Raw genomic sequence first — 19,059 nt, 5'->3', positions numbered from 1 at the left:
TTCCTTCCATTCATTTCCATCTAGCACAGAAATTTTCTTTTTTCATCCCATGTACAAAGGGTGTAAATGAGTATATGCATGCTTCCTTTTTAGTTACATTTCTTTGGTGACAATTATGCATTATTTAAAATTATCTTGTCATCTTTTCATTTAAAGTATCAAGATAATCAGCATAGTGAAGCTTGCAAATATTTTCCATTAGCATATACACTGTAATAAAACTCTTCAACTTAGAGCTCAATTATGTAAGTTTACTTAAAGAATGGAATCCTTTTCTAAATTTTGCATATATATTTACTCATATCCATGGGTTCTATATCCATGGATTCAACTAACCTCAGATCAAAAATATTCTGAAAAATATTGGATCTGTACTGAATATATATAAGACTTTTTCTTTCTTGTCGTTATTACCTAAGCAATAAATTAAACCAGTATTTAAATAGAATTTAAATTGTTTTATGTATTACAGGTAATCTAAAGATTATTTAAACATGCAAGAGTATGTGTATAGGTTTTATGAAATAATACCCCATTTTATATTGGAGACTGAAAAATCCACAAAGTTTGATTTCTTCAGGGCATCATGGATCTAATCTCATAACTACCAATTGGGGATAACTGTACAACCTTTATGTTTTATTGGTAATAAATAGATGGATAATTTATACATTTAAAATGTGTACTTTTTAAAATAAATGATCAACAAATATTATCAATTCATTTCTTTTTGGAATTTTACATAATAGTATGTACAAATATATTTGTTTTTAATAATAAAACACCCAGACTCAATAATAACAGTAGAAAAGAATTTTCTATTTGTCAATTACTCCTAGTATGATACTTTTTTCTATTTTGCAATATGACAAAAGCTAGATATGTTTTCTTTGTACTCATATATACTTTTTATCTACTTAATGAATGGATATTATGTATTTTACTAAAAACTTTCCAAATCAAGCAGATACTGTACTATTATATTATATCTGGGTAGAAATTGGATTTTAATGCTGGGTAATTTCAGTTTAAGGAATAAACTCATCTGGAACTGATAAATTAAGTCACAAATTTAAGATTAGAGGGACATTCAGATTCAAGTTGTTCTCTTCTTTGAGCAGAGGCTTTGTGATTCTTCCTAAGTATTTAATAGGTTTTCACATTCAGACTAACTCATGTAATTACATTTCTCAAGGAATTTTAGGGTTTAGATAGATTACTCTGATTGTCCTAAACACTCTTAAACAGATTTACTTGAAAGCAAGTGTAAAATTGTTAGAATGTTATTTTTTCCTGTGCCTAAAGAGTTTTATTAGGCCAGATTATGGAGGGCTTTGAACACCAAACTTAGTACTATGTACTACATCCTTTTTCTGTAAGGATGTTGGAAGTTATAAACAGCTATGTGAAAGTAGCTTTGGCAATAACAACAGATCACTTTTTCCTAGGACTGAGCCATACATATTTAAAACTTTAAATACAGCATGCCTGAATTAACAAAGATTACATTAATGAGTTTTCCTTGTATTGTTAATATATGAATTTTAGATCATATTAAGATGATAAGTCTGAAAATAAAGTAAGGTCTCATATATTTGTATTTGTTTCTCTGCTACAATTACTCATAGGGATGAACATCACTATTATTATTTGTTCTTTGTTTTGGCTTTAGTCGATGAAGAGTTAAATCACAGAAAATACTTTCCAAGATCAGCAAGTGTTTAAACAACACTTTAGTCACCTTCTGATATGTGTGATGATTTACGAGTGGAATTGTTTCCATAAACACATTCTTCTTTCTGCTACTCAGAAATAGGCAACTCCAGTACCTTTTGACCTTTGGTTTGATTACATAGCTGAGTAATCCAGAGGGCCACATCTCTTATCTTGCTATATGTGAGTTTCCTGATTTTTTTTCCAATTTTTTTGTTGCTTCAGTGTATTTTAATCATTGCAAAATATTAAAGCGGATAGTAGAAAAACAGATTGTCATTGCCAGTAAAATCCATTATAAGAAATATTTCTGTATACGTACTCTAGAACATGAATATATTGAATGTATTGATTTTGCTTAAATTTTCATTCTTGGGATGACCCAATCATACAGAATAAAAACATTGGCTTCCAATAATCTTATCCCATACTTACATGTACTAAGACCAGAATGATTTGAAGGAAGTAATTCTAGAACAGCACTTATTTAAAATGTCAGTTACTTTCACTTTCTTATTCTTTATATATATTTGACTGTCTAATATCATTGTATCAAAACTTGTGGGAGTATCAGCAACTTAGAGGTAAGGGTTTTTCTTATTTTAGAGCGATTAAGGCCAAATTACTAAGGTTCAAACTTCCTATATTTTATTCTGATGTTATCTCTCAACACTCAATTTTAATATTCCCTCAGAAATGTTTCATTTCATGGTAGCCAGTTTAATAAAAATATGTAAATTATCATTTAGGTGTGTATATGAGTATGCGTGCACATGTAAACATACACACAAAAGATACTTAATTTTATTTTTAGACTTTTGTAATGTAAGTGTTCTTTCAGCTATCATTTCTATAGAAGAGTAGTTTCACATATACTTCTTGCTGCTTTAAATCTTAAAAAAATTTCATTACTTCTTTCAAAAAAAAAAAAGATTGCATTTTGAAATACTGATCTGAACAGGGCACCCATCTGTTCATTTGGAACCATGTCTATCTAATTTAAGGTAACAACTGAAACCTTAGCTTTATCTCTAGAACTGAGTTTTTTGAGTTTAATAAATAGCTTTTGGAGCCTAGGATGTCACTGAAAATATTAAAGTATTAAAATGTTTCTTAAAAATCCATCCTCTAGGACTCCCATATCCTATTGACAGGTGTTGAATATTAAATAATAAGCAGACGAGGATTAGTTGTCTGTGAATTAACTGTTTTCTGAGAATGCTAAAAATGACAGCAATTCTGTTTACTTGTCTATAGCAATTGAAATTTTAAAAAATGCTAGAAATAAGATGAAAAGCAGGATTTAAATTGGTAAATAGATATATCTCCCTAAAGGAGTCAGATAGCAAGCAAAAGAGAAAAATACTAATAAGAATCTCCTGCTTGCTTCTACAAAGGGTTTGGCTTAATAGGTATGTTTTTATTGACCCTCCCCCCTTACAGGATTACCACTTCGCTAGAAGGATGACTTGAATTTTAGATGTATTCATCCAAGTCATTGAAAATGGTGTTATTGTCAGAGATGGGGTTAGCTAACAGAGGCAATAATGGCATAAGGAAATCGTCTTCGCTGAAGATGAAGAAGAGTAGTGTATTTTCATAGTTTTGAGTCTGAAATTCACAGAATTATTTAAGTAGCTAGAGTTTAAATTTGTCCTTGCAAACCAAACAGCTTTTACTAACTATTGCACACCATAGCATAGGTTTCTCACTGCATATAAATCAAGTTCTTTTGGAAACTGAGTTAACTCTTTCACAACCTACAGTTATAAAGACTTATTAACTAATTTATGTATTGTTGATAACTTTCAGATAAGGTGTAAAATACAAAAGCAGCTAACTTAAAATATAAAAGCTAGCTAGTTTTATACAGCACAATAATAGATAAAAAAGAGCAAAAGAAGAAACCTAGAAAAGAAGAAAGAAACCTATAAATGCTGAGGCATAAGCTTTTGGGATACTTACTGGTTTCCATAATTTAAAATTATAAATAGGTAATTATTTAAATAAATTTTCAATTTCAATAACAGTGTCATTGATTTAAATAATTTCTAAGGAGAAAACCTTCTGAACTCCAAAATTGAGTAGCATATATTTCAGATATAATTTATTTATCTTACAATTTAAAATATCTTCAGTAGTAATACAGAACTTTGAATTTTTATATAAACACAGTTTTTAACACAATGAATGTATGTAACTTTATACAATGTATGTGCTACAGCAATGGAGAGCCATTATGCACAACTTTTTTAAGTCTTGAGGTCATTCTAAAAATTGATGCTACAAGCTCACAAATGAATGGTTCAGCAATAAGTAATCTGTATGAAATAGTTGGTTCTATTTTAGATTACCAATAGGATTTGTTACTTTTTAAATTGAAATGTTCATTACATCGATTACATCATTTTATTCAAATTCATAGTATTTTGAGTTTGGAAGTGTGTGTTGAGTATATATACTTGTGTTTTGAAGTAATGTGTATGTGTAAGACGAAAGTTTGTCATGGTGTATGAGCCTCAAGTGGCATAGAAATCTCAATGAGACAAACAGATTAAGAAATAATAAAAGTTAGGCAACAATGCTAGAATATGCAGTACATTGGGAAAATTATGACATTTTATTTACCTAAAATAGAACTTAGTCACTTTGGAGAAGCCATTCAGTAATTTTATCTAATTATTTGTTCTTCATGATATAAAGTACCAAATTTAAAAGATTTCTGATATTCAAAGTCTACCTCATTTTTTGTCACTGTCTTTGCTTTGTTGAAGTGTTTATCATTTTTCTCCTAAATAAATAAGGATCTCTTTTCTTTTAAACTCTGTCTTTTCTTGTCTTCTAAAAGAACTCTTTAATAATTGAGATATGTGATCACATCTGACCGTTAAGTTTGGTTAGTAATAACAGAAAGAGAAAAAGAGAAGAGAAATAACATAGAAATAGGAAAAAGTAGTATGTTTCTCATGCAGATTTATAAAATTTAGAATTTATACCAGCAATATAAATTATCAGTTAGACCAACTCACATTAAGACTTTCTTTAGTGCAGGAGAAGAGGAATAACTGAAAAGGTAAGATTTGGGATCTTGACTATTCTAATGAATAGCTTTGGGATCAGTGAATGATGTCAGGTCCTAGTGTATCTACCAGAGGTTTCAAGACTCTAGATGTATTAGTTTCTAGAAATAATGCTGGTTTGGATGCAATTTACCATTTAATTTATCTTAATTTTGTAATGATGTCCAACTTTGTATTGTTGGACAAAGTCATTCCAATTAAGCACTCAAATATTTCAAGACTGAGACATGTGATCACCTGCTCAAACAGGGTGTGTTCCATTGCCTGCTGCATTAAATTTGGTCTTTTATTCAGAACATATCAGCTGCTGATGTTGCTCAGTAGTGGAGCAGGTGCCTAGCATGTTTTAGTACCTGGGTTCAATGCCCAGTACTGCAAACCAAAAAACAGGTGCTAGCTAATTTCATTTACATTGTTAGTTCATTTTTTGGGCATTGCAGCATAAATTCTTGGACCTATAAAACTGATCCCTGTGAAATGCTCATTCCTGAGTGGTAATATTTTTTCTCTTTCTAATCCCTTTATGTGGAGAGAAGTTTTCCTATTCTCCATCCTATGGAAACTCTGATCATCCTCTGAATTGCAGATCAAGCTTCATTTCTTCTACAGAGTTTTTTACAACATTAAAATCTACTATTTTCTCTGGATTTCTGTTACTTGATATTCCTGTGACACAATTCAAGCTGTAATTGCTCAAAAATTATTTTCCCTACCCTGGTTTCAAATCTATTTTCCACTCAAAGCTTAAATTCCTTGGCAAACTGCTTGTAGTTTTACAAACTAGAGAACTTAAAGATGGATAGACCTAGGTTCATTTACCATAAACCCTGCCTGATACATTGGAAGTTGAAACAGATATCTCTGTTTTCAACCTCCAATGCCTCGGCACAAAGAAAATATTTAATGCTTTTTTACCTAGTGAGTCACTGAGTGCAACTTCTCTAATCCAATTCCCGACCTACACACAACTAACACACCCACAGAATTTTAGTCTTTTGGGATAATTGGGTTGTACTGTTCTCTTTGAAAGTTTCTATGAGAATGCTCTTTGTTTAAAGAAAATACAAACTCTGTCCTGCTAGTACACTATTGAGCTTGAGTGCCAGGTCTCCTCAGGGTACCAGTTAGGAAAGAGATAGCCCCATTTCCTGTTTCCTTCCAAGCATCTGCCATGGCCCCAGGTGATGGCTTGGCCAATGGAATGGAATTGGGGTCAGAGGACAGCTAAATTTTAAATATTAATCTCAGTGCACTGTGCCATAGGACACAATTATATTTGTGCCATAAATTTCTAATGAATAGTTTAGATTCTCACTATTTTATCTATCTAATGCTTCCATACTAGATTTTCTTATACTGTTTTACATTTGTTCCATAACATAAATATCATTTCAATTTGTCTTTTCTTCATCTCATAGTACTATGTGTCATCAATACATATGCCAAAAATGACAATCTGGGAGGTATTTTACTATGTCCAAAAGGTCACACTTAAAACCATCCCTGAAGGTGTGCAGGTGTGCTGAATAGTAAGTGCAAATGCCTGAAGCAGCTGGAAATACCTAGCTACAATTGGATTCACTTGAATATGACATAGGCCAGTGGTTTCTGGTGTCTGAATGCAACTGTGGCAATACATTCAGAAGCATTATGCAATGCAGGTGCACACTCAAAGATTGGTACTTCAGTGCTGCCATGGTTTGGCTATTTGATGGTATTATAATAACTTCCTCTTCAAAACATACTTTCTGCCTTATCAAAAGCAGAGAGAATGGCATTTCACAACTAATATAAAATCTGAGTGCCAGATTGGCAAGCAGTGCATCCGTCTAAAATATGTATATTTCTTCCATACATATTCTTCGTAAACTATGCTTCCAAATTCTCATTCCTTGTGGATGATTATTATAAGATAATTTAAGTTCCTAGAGTTCTATATGTTGCACTTTTTCATTATATCACTGTTGTGTGAACAGACATCCTCAGGAAATGAGCATATTGTAACAAGATATACTTACCTCTTGCATTAAAATATCAAAGAAGCAAAAACTCACCTCAGATATATATGCATATACATATCTCTTATGATACTTGTTTAGTAAAATAACATAATCTTGGTGTGCAAGCGAGAAACACGAGAAAAACTGTGCAATAGATAAAAGTGATTAATTTTCCATGCCATATTTTTCCTTCCTTGTCCTTATTCTTTCCTGCATAATAGATTTACCAAAGTTATTAAAAATAATGCTAAAATAACACCAGGAATTCACATGAACACTTGCAAAAATAAACATGCACATTATAAAATAGTAGTACTATAATATTCTTTCTTTTTTATTCTATATGAGAAAAATGGTTTTGACATAGCTTTGCTGTGCTGTGTTTATAAATAATTTTGGAAGTGAAATTTGTACTTCTCTCATAGGCAGATAGAGTGAAACCAGGTTTATTTTTATCTAATAAACTAGTAAATGGGGCACAGACATCACAACTAGAAACAATTTGTATGAATGTAGATTATTAAGGCCCCAGTTATATGGAATGACTCACGCCATCACCACAGCAAGTACAAGGGTTTTATTTAATGGCCAATGGAAGTAAGTGAATAATAATCAACATAGCCAAAAAAAGAAAGAACTCTTTATGTTAGAGAAGTGTCATTTCACGGGATGCTGCAAATAATGCCAACTTAGTGAAAGAAAAACCCACTTTATTAGAGGTTTGTTGGACTGTATTCTGACAAGATTTCGATTTTAACATTGATAGCTTTCTCTGACTTGTTAGAATATATCTGGATAAATTGTAATCTGTTGTGCTCATAGAGAAGCATGTGCACACGTACATGTGCGTGTGGTGTGAAAGAAAAAGAGTCAAAACAAGCTGTTGTTACTCTATTAAAACCTTTCAATAGAAGACCACTGGCATGAGCTACCAGTCAAAAGTCTTTGCTTATTGTGGTTCACAGTATGTGGATAATTTGTGATGGACACATAGTTTAGATTCTATAGAATTAATCTACAAAGCAACTTGTATCAGCTATAAAAAGAGATGGGTGCCTAGCCTGCTTTTCCAGACAGCTAATTAGGTATTATAAAAGCTTACATTTGTGAAAGACAGGTAACTTAAAAATAAAAAAGAAAAATGAGAACAAATAAAAAATGGACTTCCGTTTATAGAGTCTCTACTTGGAAACAACTCTAATTTTAAGATGCTGTTAAAAACAGTACCAACCACCAGAGTAATAGAGGAGCACTGTACCTATTTAAGACTGTTTACAAAACAGAAATAAAACCATTTTGCTGATAGTCATAAGGCACAGAAAACCTAAATATTCATCTCCCATGGCCAGATCATTTTAGAACTTCTTTGCTGAGGCCCTTATTTACGGACTTGTGTTTGCAAACCTTTACAACACAGTTATTTCTTCAGTATAAAAAAGCAAACCAGAGGCAGATCCGAAATGGGTGTACGGAACTCTAATGCTGGACACTGTATGCATGTTTTCAGATGTTAGAAGCATGGGAGCTCCTGAGGCAGCAGGTAAATTTGAAACTAAGGATAGTAAATCCTTTTATGTTTTTTAACATTTCTCTAAGTGGTAACAAATTAGTTTCAAGTATTTTCCTTGAGGGTGTTGAATAGTGCTTTGAAGACAGAGAAAATAAGTTTAAAATTCTGATTTGTGATAAATTCCTACCTGAGAGCAAGGCAGAAAAGAATAAAGTAGTAGATTCACTCTGAAGTGAGAAACTTTTTGATGGGTTCCTCAACATGTTTCCTTCATAGTGGACACCCTGAAATCATAGCATGAACAGATTTCACCAGCTTTCTAAAATATGTTTGACAGAGACTCAATTAATCTTTGTTAATTCTTACTTATTTCAATAATATCTTGACCAGATTTTAATCTTACATATGATAGCTGCTGGCCTCTTTCACCCAACATTGAAATGCCTTTGTGTTCTTAATGACATTGACATTATAAAATTAGAATCACAATATAAAAATTAAATTACAGTAACCTTTGTGGTAGAATGCTAAAGATCCATTAATGTAAGGGAAGATAATTTGGTGCTTTAATTATATAATATTCTACTGCTGAAGGAACTTAAGTTGTTGAGCCAGTCATAGATTTTATCCCAATGACTATAGAGAAGAAGGAAAGATTCAAATGTCATTTATTGGTTTATTTTTTAAAGACCTGGTCTTGATTTTTAGCCCAGGCTGGTCTTGAACTCACAATCCTTAATGACTTAGTCTCCTGAGTGCTGGGATCATAGGCATGCCATCACCATTCTGACTTGTTGATGTTTATAATTCCAAAGAGTTATACCTATATGTACCTTTATATATAATGACTTTGTCAATATGTAAACAATTATATTTTGTTAACATAAGTAATATATAAGTATTACTTATTATTACTTTATTACTTATGTATTACATAAGTAATAAAATACTTACGTTATCTCATATTATGAATATAGAACTTTGTATTTTTCTTATGGCAGTGCTAATAGTAATACTTAGGAATTCATTTAAACTTTTTAAAATGTTTGGATTATGTCTTGGAAAAATTGCAATTTTATCACATATATACAAATGAAAGTCTATACATGAGTATGGGAGGGTTATGGTTGAGCTGAAAAGAAATTATTACAGTAATTCTACAGTTATTTTGACTCATATCTTTTGCAAAAAAACATATAAATTCATATGTAAAATTGAGCTGACTGTTATATTTAAATACTTCTCTTTCTGAGCATGTATTACCATAAGATGAAAAATAGGAGGATAGAAAATATTTTTTGAACAAGATTTCCCTATATAGCCTAGGCTGGACTTGAACTGTATTGCTCTGCTTCAGGCACCCAAGTGCTGCCATTATAAGTGTGCACTTCCGTGTCTAGTTGATAAATGAATCTTAATAATGAATAAGTGATTAGCATTATTTGATTTTCACAAAGTATTTTTTACATTTCTTTTATTCATATGTGGATGCAATGTTTGGGTCATTACTCCCCTCTTCCCCCCGTCCCCTCCCTTTCTCTATGCCCCCTCCTTCTACCCCCCACCCCCTTTCTTCCAAATAGAAACTGTTTGCCCTTATCTCTAATTTTGTTGAAGAGAGAGTATAAACATTAATAAGGAGGACCAAGGGTTTTTGCTAGTTGAGGTAAGGATAGCTATACCAGGAAATTCCTAGCATTGCTTCCATGTACATATGTGTTACATTCTAGATTGTTTCTTGTCAAACTAACCTTTTCTCTAGTTCCTGGTCCCCTTCTCCTATTGGCCTCTGTTGCTTTAAAGTTTCTGCATTAGATCCTTTGCATTGAGGACATCCAGTGTTATCTTGTTTTTTTGGGTTACCTACCTATCATCACACCTCCCTTGTGTGCTCTCACCTTATCATGTGACCAATGTCCAATCACATCGTATTTTAAAGAAGCAAACATTTAAGAGATTAGACAAACTTATGAAGATTGCCCAGAGTTCCACTTGTTGGACTTCAAAATCTTTTTCTGTGTATTATATACATGTTTAGTTTTCAATTTCTCTCATCTGCATAATTTGGATTATGCCGTCTTTATTGGCTAGGGGTACATTATTTGAAAGCGTGACGACATTGTATTGAGATATGGATGAAGATAAGGACAAATCATGTCTTGGTAATCTCAGAGTGGAGCAGAAGAAAAAACTGAATATTGGATCAACTATTTTTGTTTTGATTTCCTTTGCTCACTGTTTCTTTACTTGTTTTCTGATACAAATACTAAAATCTATGCAAATAGTGATTATCTTAGAAGGTGTGCTTTTTTCTTATTTCTATAGCTTATAATTCCACATCCGTTCTCAGATCCATGCTCTTTAAGGTACAGAGAGCATTTTGATTATCTACCTTTATATCTATAAGGCTTGAGAAAATAGTCCTCACTAATATTCCTTATTATATGCATGTAGCTTTGTGAGAGTACTTTAAAATATATAAGAGGTACACAGGGCCAAAATCCTTTTAGTGTAACTCATTTATTTTAAATGGCTGCTTTTGTAGCAACCTTTCTTCCCCTCCAACAATTACCCATTTATCTCTCCTTCACCTTTCTCTCCTTTACCCTTCTCTCCCTCTTGCTTCTTCTACCCTGCTTCCTTCCTTGCTTTATTCTATCTCCTTGCTTTCTCCTTCCTTCCCTCTTTCCTTTTCTTTGCTTTTCCTTCTGCCCTCTTTCTTTGTCTATTTTTTGTGTTTAGCTAATCATTTATCATAGATTACCCATGTCTCATTTGTACCTAACCATTCATCTATTTATTTATGTTCTTTCAGAAATGATTCTACTTTCATAAATTCTAACTAGACCCTTGGCAGTTATAGTTCACTTCATGCTCATAGTTTCTGCTGTTTATATAAAAATGTCCATTCGATTTTCTTCACTGTCTGTGAACTGCTGGCATCAGAATTACAGTCTAATCAGAAGGTGAACAGCTTGTAATGTATAATAATCAATACTCAAAAGTTGCTCTCCTGAATGTGATATAATGGAGTCAAGTAAAAAGCTGTAGATTTTTAGCAGCGAAGTTCAAACAGTCATTTTATGTTAGTGGTTTCAAATTCAGGTCGATTTATATTTTCTTACATCTGCATTAGTCTCTTTCTCTCTCTTCTTAAATTCATATTGAATTCATTCAGCACTGACCAATCAACTAGCCAGTCAATATTGGAATATAAAACTATGTTGGCTTATTTCAAAGACAGTGTATTGGTTATAAATGTATTTAAGGGAAAAAAAAGATGCAAAATTATTAGCAAGTGAAACAGGCTATAAAGAATTCTATTGTCTTTTTGAAGAATAGAAATGATGGAATGAAATGATTTTGTTGTTTTTGGCACTTACTGACAGATACAGATAGAGGTAATATGTATGATTCCCACTCAGAGTAAGTAAGGAAAATAGACAGCTGATATTGAACATTTCTAACATCGTTTTGTTTCTTCTTAAATTAAACTCAGATCTAATTTAAATACATAAGAAGTCTTCCCAGAAGATTTGATGTGTCTAGACTGGTTAAAAATGTTGGGGTCATGTCCCTCTAATAGACTTCTCAGTCAGAGATAGTGTATGATTCTATGGGTGCATAATTCAATTTGAGACTTCTTTCATCATTCTTGCCTGTATTACATAATGAACTTAAAAGTAAATACTTAGTTTTCTCCTAGGAAAATATTTTTTTAAAAATGACAAATTAAAATAGATGCAAGCTATCTAAATACTTTTTTTTAAAGCAGTTCACAAGGCAAAAGATGTATGCTATGAAATACCACAGTTTTTTTTTTGTCCTGTCAAGATACCATTCTGATACTTTGTAATACATTTTAGTCTCTTAGGAAATTATTTTATGGCTGAAACTTTTTGAGATAAAACAGGTTGTGAATTTTTTTAATAAGGAATTATATACGGGCTTTAAATATAACCTCAGATTTTATATGTAACTTTGAGATATAATTGTACAAATTTCAGAATGTTATTGAATTAGCTCTTTCCTATTTCAAATATGTCTGATTTAGACTTTTTTTTCCTTGCACAGGACACTATACATTTATGTAGGGATCATCTAACAACAATTAAAAGGTAATCCCCCAGGCTCCTAAATGTGAAGGGAACTCTATTCCCATCACAAGGAAGTAAACTGTAAATATCCTCTCCTGAAAGTAAAAGTCTCTGATTTAAAAAGAATCATTAAACATAATGGAAACAATGGTTTGTAGAGGAAAGGAACAACACTGGGAAGATGTAATTCAAAGATATTATTAAAAATGTCAGGGGTCAATGGAAGTATGCAGTGGTTGTCATAATGAAAGAATTTCTGTTATTCTTCCTTATTTAAAGTCTTTAAACTAGAAATCATTAAACAGTGCTTGAAACAGATTCTCCATATGTCTATTAGTAAAGAAAAGACATAAAAATTCTCACAGAAAGCATTATTGTTTAAAATTGGAAATCCACATTTGTCTTTTATCCTGAACTACACCTGTTGAGTAAATCCATTTTCACCTACTTATACCAAAAACAAGTAACTGAAGTGAGGAAAACTGCTTACAGGATCCATACACATATCTAATACAAGAGGAATGTACTCTCTTTGACAAGCATATTCATAATATACTCTGAGAGAAAACTCTATTTGTCACTCTCAGTAGGAAAAGCAGGTTTTGAAAGGTAACCTTTTATTTCACATCTGTCACAAAAATAACAATTACAGGTAAAATAAGGGTAAAACATTTTTTTAAAAAAGCAGCTTAGGACTTGTTATGAACATTTGAATCTACATTTTGCTCCATTACTTGATTTGAAAAATTAATCCTTTTTCAAGTTCACAGTTTCCAGGATGGGTTATACAGAACAAAGACTAACTGACAGCCCCAAGAGATTGGATTACAAGAATGCTCTATTCTCCTGAGAATGATTCTCCAATGGCCGGTTTTTACTTCTTCCCAGGCTATGGGAATTCGTTAATATCTAGAGAATAAACTTAAATAAAACCATTGTCTCAACGAGTAGGTTTATGTAACCATCCTGAAATGTTTTAAATGTTGTTTTCTTTTTCCTTTTTAATTAAGAGACCAGAGGTCAAGCAAGCCCACTGAGAGCTGATCAAAACCTCAGTAGAAATTTAAAGTAAACCCTAATGATTGTATTTGCTGTTTTCTTTTTTGTTTTGCAGAACCAGAAGAGTGTGTTAATTGCACAGATGAATGCCGAGTGCTTGGTCATTCTGATAGGTGTTGGATGCCACAGTTCCCTGCAGCCAATCAGGCTGAAAATGCAGATTATCGCACAAATCTCTTTGTACCAACAGTTGAAGCTAATGTTGAGACTGAGACTTACGAAACTGTGAATCCCACTGGGAAAAAGACTTTTTGTACATTTGGAAAAGACAAACGAGAGCACACTATTCTCATTGCCAATGTTAAACCTTATTTAAAAGCCAAACGTGCCCTGAGCCCTCTCCTCCAAGAGGTCCCCTCAGCATCCAGCAGCCCAACCAAGGCATGTATCGAGCCTTGCACCTCAACAAAAGGTTCCCTGGATGGTTGTGAAGCAAAACCTGGAGCCCTGGCCGAAGCAAGCAGTCAGTACTTACCCACTGACAGTCAATATCTGTCACCCAGTAAGCAACCGAGAGACCCTCCCTTCATGGCTTCTGATCAGATGGCAAGGGTCTTCGCAGATGTGCATTCCAGAGCAAGCCGGGATTCCAGTGAGATTGGTGCTGTCCTGGAGCAGCCTGAACACCCCAACAGGGATCTGGGCAGAGAGTCCATGGATGCAGAGGAAGTTGTGAGAGAAATTGATAAGCTTTTGCAGGACTGCCGAGGGAATGACCCTGTGGCTGTAAGAAAATGAGAAGGAAAAAAAAAGTGCATTGGCATTTTCTTATCTCTTCTGTTGAGTTAAAAATGATCACTTCTGGTGACAACCCATTTTACAGGGATGGAGAAAGACCAATGCTACTTAAGGCTTTTAGTGAACATCTGAAGTGCCCACAGTATGTTCTTTTCACTGCTGTTTCTTTTTGAGAAATAACAATGATTTTGTTTTGACCAAACTTATATTAGGACAGAATTAATGATGCTTAAAGAGAAAAGAAAAAAGAGAGAGAGAAGAAAATGAAAATTAAAAAAGGAGGATAAGGAGACACGTAACCTTTTGACAATCTGTTAGGAAGGTATGCACTGTGCGAATTGAAGTATTTCTGATCACTCTAAGATTGTCCTCCGAGATTTATGCTGACTTAACTGTTTACCTATAAACCCCACACAAAGCAGGGTCAAAATTTGTGATCTGTGGTGGATTTCTAGCAGTCATCACAGGCTTCTACTGAAAGTCCCGAAAAGACCTTGCAGTAGTCTAAGCTACACCAAACATTAACACATATCTGTGGTAAACATTTCTGTATAAAGTTACCTGCCACACATATAAACAAAAAGGACATTCCATATCATTAGTCAAAAATAAAAACAAAAAAAAATCAACAAAAAAACTTGGTCATTTGTAAGACACCTCATGTCCTATAAAAGTTAAATGTAAAAAGATATAGTCCATTTTGTCCTGCACACACATAGACTAATTCACTTCATTTAAAGGAGAAGAAAATTTCAAGATTTAAAATGCCTGTTTAGCATTTTAGTGTCCAACAAAGATATAAATAATGATGAGTTTGTTTTAAATTGACAGAGAAAAGCTTTGAAAAAAGGGTTATGAGTGGTAATATTCAGAGAAAATCAACATGATTATGATGTTTTATTCATTTGTGGACACTAAAATAGCTCAGGAAAGTGAAAAATGTCTTAGACATACACAAATCACATGACCATTTAAATGTGCAAATGTAAGAAGATTCAATGTGTTTACATCAAATGACATATTTTATTGATTTATTGCAGATTCCGTGCATATGAGCCAAATTGTTGAGTGTATAAGAGCTATATTGTGTATTTTATTAAATTAATATATAGTTGTGTTGCAAAAATATTTGGGCTTATATTGTAAATGGCAAGTGTTGCCTCGGTAGCTGTCGAACTCTATGAGTTTTGTTTTTTCCTGCTTCCTTTTCCCCATGGAGTGTGGGAAGCAGTGCCTCAGAGCAAAGTCTCTTGTTTAATGTATAGTCTACCAAGTACTACAGTACATAATCTGTTCAAAATGTGTTTGAGTGAGCTGATGGAGCTAACTGAAAGGTCAAAAGATACTTCCATCAGTCATGGTTCTGTGCAAGTCCTTGTAGAAGCTTTTATTAAAGTCATGCTAAATCACAAGAATTACATTTGTACCAATACCTGAACCTTCTTCATGCTCTTTTCAATGACAAAGCTTCTGCTTATGTAGATATCATGCCATTGGGTTGGTTCTCAAAAGTATCTTTAGTGGTTCAGATGTATGTTCCCATTATATTTCAAAAACATGACAGATGCTTTAATGCATGTTCATTGTATAGTGCTTTTCAAGACATCTGGGTTTTAAAATCTGTTTTCCTTTATCTCAGTGCTCCTCTGGCTGTTTTTATTGGTGTCCCTTGAGTACAGTACACCTTTTATTCCATTGTTTGGTTGCACCTTTTCTTGTGATATTTAGCAAGTTTCAAACTTACTTCCATATAAGGCTAAGAAACCTCTAATTTCAGGAATTAGGATAATAAAATTAGCACTTGCAGAAGTAGTAGCAGATGGGAAAATGCCTTGATTGACATTTTTCTTCAGAATTTAAAAAAATTGACATTTTATAGCTTCATGGCAAACAGTTTTGAGCCCATACCTTACAAAATGTGGTGCTGAGTTACATAAAAGCTGTTTGCGCACTGGAGCAAAAGAAAAATGCATTATTTGCAAACTGGTGGAGAATTCTGTGCCTTCTTTTCTGGCCACCCAGTCAGTATACAAACAGCATAAATGTCATAAGACCCTTATATTAAAAACAAAAGCAAAATAAAAAACAAACATTGAACTAAATTAAGTTTTTGTAATTTCAAACCTCAAAAAAATTCTACTGAAATTGTTTCCATCAAATGACATCAAGATTTTAGATTGCACCTTACTTGCAAAAGTGCTTTGGGAGGGAAGAGTGAGCAGCTCCTATCAGCCTTACTCTCTCGAGAACTGTATTTGGTTCCTAGTAACAGCCTTTCCAAAGCTCTATTCTTGGTTTGTATCATTCATAAATGTTTAAATTAGAAAAGAAGGGATCTTGTACATGTGAAACCTAAATGAGTATGTTTTGGACAATTTATGTATCTGAAATGTGTTGTCTCTGTTATATGATGTCATTTTTGCCAGGAGACTACAGGTTCATTTCGCTTGATAATTGAAATTTGATTGGAAACCGACTTCCATTTAGTCTTTCCAAGTGTTTTGCCTCTCTCTTACTAGACAGAAAACCACTCAGTAAAATTGAAAACATGTAAATGAAATCAACAAAGAGAGTAGGATTTATTTTTAAAACATTCTTAACACTACGTAACCAGTTGTTCAATTTACTATATGTTTCTGAAGACATAGAAACACCATAAGATTCTAAGAATTGGTTGTGCCAACATGTGAGGGAATTACCTTTAGGCTCTCTGTCACCAGTGACTTACTAGTGTTAGCTGTTTAACACATTATCTGTATTTAGTGGTGATTATTTATTTACAAGTTGGTGGTAATTCAGCAGTCAGGACTCTAAGGTTTTATAGTTGAGGGAATCTTGCTTCTTATTCATTCCCTGGCAACTGCCTTTATCACAGACTTCTGGTGCTTGGCTTCCAAGAAAGCCTATGAGATGCCAAAATCCCACATTTGGGGATCAGTTGCTCTAATGAGTGGCACAAAATCAATGAGATTTAAAGGGGTTTCACCATAATTAAGAATGATTTTTAAAGTCTTAATTTAAATATTTCAAATACTAAGCTCTCAAAAAAACCCACATATTCAAAATGGAAAGTTTGATACTACTTTTTCTTTTAGGTCCTTAGCTAACTGATGTCAAGCACAGAAAAAGAATCCATTTATGGAAATTTTAGTAAGAAACCCAAAGTTCTAAAAATTTCTTACTGATGAACTAAAAATAAAAAATCATTAATAAAATAATCTTTTGTGAGATGTTAATGATGAGAAATCTTTTAATCAAAGCTAAAATAAGTATCAGTGTTAGTTATACTACACCAAAGTAAGCATTCATGAGACATATGTAATCTGAAAGAGTGCTTTCACATTGTTTCTAAACCCGATCCCCTTATCCTTATTGCAGGTAACATACAAAAATTGTTGCCATATTCCATAAATTAATTGAATTCCTATTTGGAAAATTGACTTTCTTTCCTCTAAAATTAACTGAGATCTTGTGAAGCAGGACTTCCCTTTAAAGGATCTAGACACTGCTCAGTATAAAAAATGGCACCATAAAAAGTCATGTAGTAATAGAGCAGTATGCTGTATTAGAACCAGGTTAAAAGCTGTTTGTTGTCTAATGGAGTAGAAGTTGTTGAGGTCAGCAAATAGACTGAGGTCTGGCATGATATATGACCACTCATTATTATCTAATTATAATCTTTTGACAACAGACAGCACTTAGAGCATTAATTCAAATGAGAGTTTTGGTTATCAGGATGTGTTGATTCAAAATATAATTGAATGAGACCTGATTAAAGTCTGACTTTTTGCAGGTTAGCTATTCCCATTTTTCAACCCCATCACTCCATATGGTTCTTAGTTGCACCAAGTGATTGGTGGACAAGGACAACAACATCAAAAGCAGCATACATTGTATGGATTTATCTCAACGCTATTGTTTAATGGCTGTGTTTAATGTGACCTATCTGGAAAATGAGGACTCAGAATAAAAGCTATTACTAATAGTGGTGGTGCTTTCTCTTGAGTTCATTAACACAGAACTGGTATGTTGCACACTGCATACCACAAGAACCCTGAATATAATTATGTTGGAAAACTGAATGCGACATTACCACTGTTTTTGTTTTTTTTTTTTTTGATCATTATACATTTTATTTATTTATTTTTTTTTTCATTTTTCTTTTATTATTCATATGTGCATACAAGGCTTGGTTCATTTTTCCCCCCTGCCCCCACCCCCTCCCTTACCACCCACTCCACCCCCTCCCGCTCCCCCCCCCGCAATACCCAGCAGAAACTATTTTGCCCTTATCTCTAATTTTGTTGTAGAGAGAGTATAAGCAATAATAGGAAGGAACAAGGGGTTTTGCTGGTTGAGATAAGGATAGCTATACAGGGCATTGACTCACATTGATTTCCTGTGCGTGGGTGTTACCTTCTAGGTTAATTCTTTTTGATCTAACCTTTTCTCTAGTTCCTGGTCCCCTTTTCCTATTGGCCTCAGTTGCTTTAAGGTATCTGCTTTAGTTTCTCTGCATTAAGGGCAACAAATGCTAGCTAGTTTTTTAGGTGTCTTACCTATCCTCACCCCTCCCTTGTGTGCTCTCGCTTTTATCATGTGCTCATAGTCTTACCACTGTTTTTGAAAATAATCTGTTTTCAAGTAAATTAAGATTTTTTAAAAGAAACTACTTAAAAATAATGGCACTATTTTCTCAACAGGAGTGGATTAACAATCTTTCAGATATTTTTAATATAAACTAGCTAGTCAAATAATTACCATGGAGCCATGACCAAACAATTCATATGCCTTTTAATATTTACAATTGGTGAAATAACAATTTGGTAAAAGATCTTCAAGGATTTCAGAAGTCATTTTAT

General features: G+C 33.1%; 1 protein-coding gene across 3 annotated transcripts in view; it reads left to right on the top strand.

Moving 5' to 3' along the window:
• The window catches only part of Pcdh17 (protocadherin 17), a 97,188-nt gene extending 79,006 nt beyond the window's left edge, over positions 1-18,182 (top strand). For all 3 annotated transcript variants that reach the window (XM_074043290.1, XM_020154396.2, XM_074043289.1), the window contains one exon: positions 13,515-18,182. In XM_074043290.1, the coding sequence (XP_073899391.1) occupies positions 13,515-14,197 (683 nt within the window). In that variant the 3' untranslated portion in view covers positions 14,198-18,182. The remainder of the gene's footprint in view (positions 1-13,514) is intronic.
• Positions 18,183-19,059: the final 877 nt, after the last annotated feature.

The sequence above is a fragment of the Castor canadensis genome, chromosome 10 (assembly GCF_047511655.1).
Source record: "Castor canadensis chromosome 10, mCasCan1.hap1v2, whole genome shotgun sequence".
In the NCBI taxonomy this organism is placed as follows: domain Eukaryota; kingdom Metazoa; phylum Chordata; class Mammalia; order Rodentia; family Castoridae; genus Castor; species Castor canadensis.
Note: the sequence above shows the minus strand (reverse complement) of the source record. Positions and strands in the feature narration are given on the sequence as shown.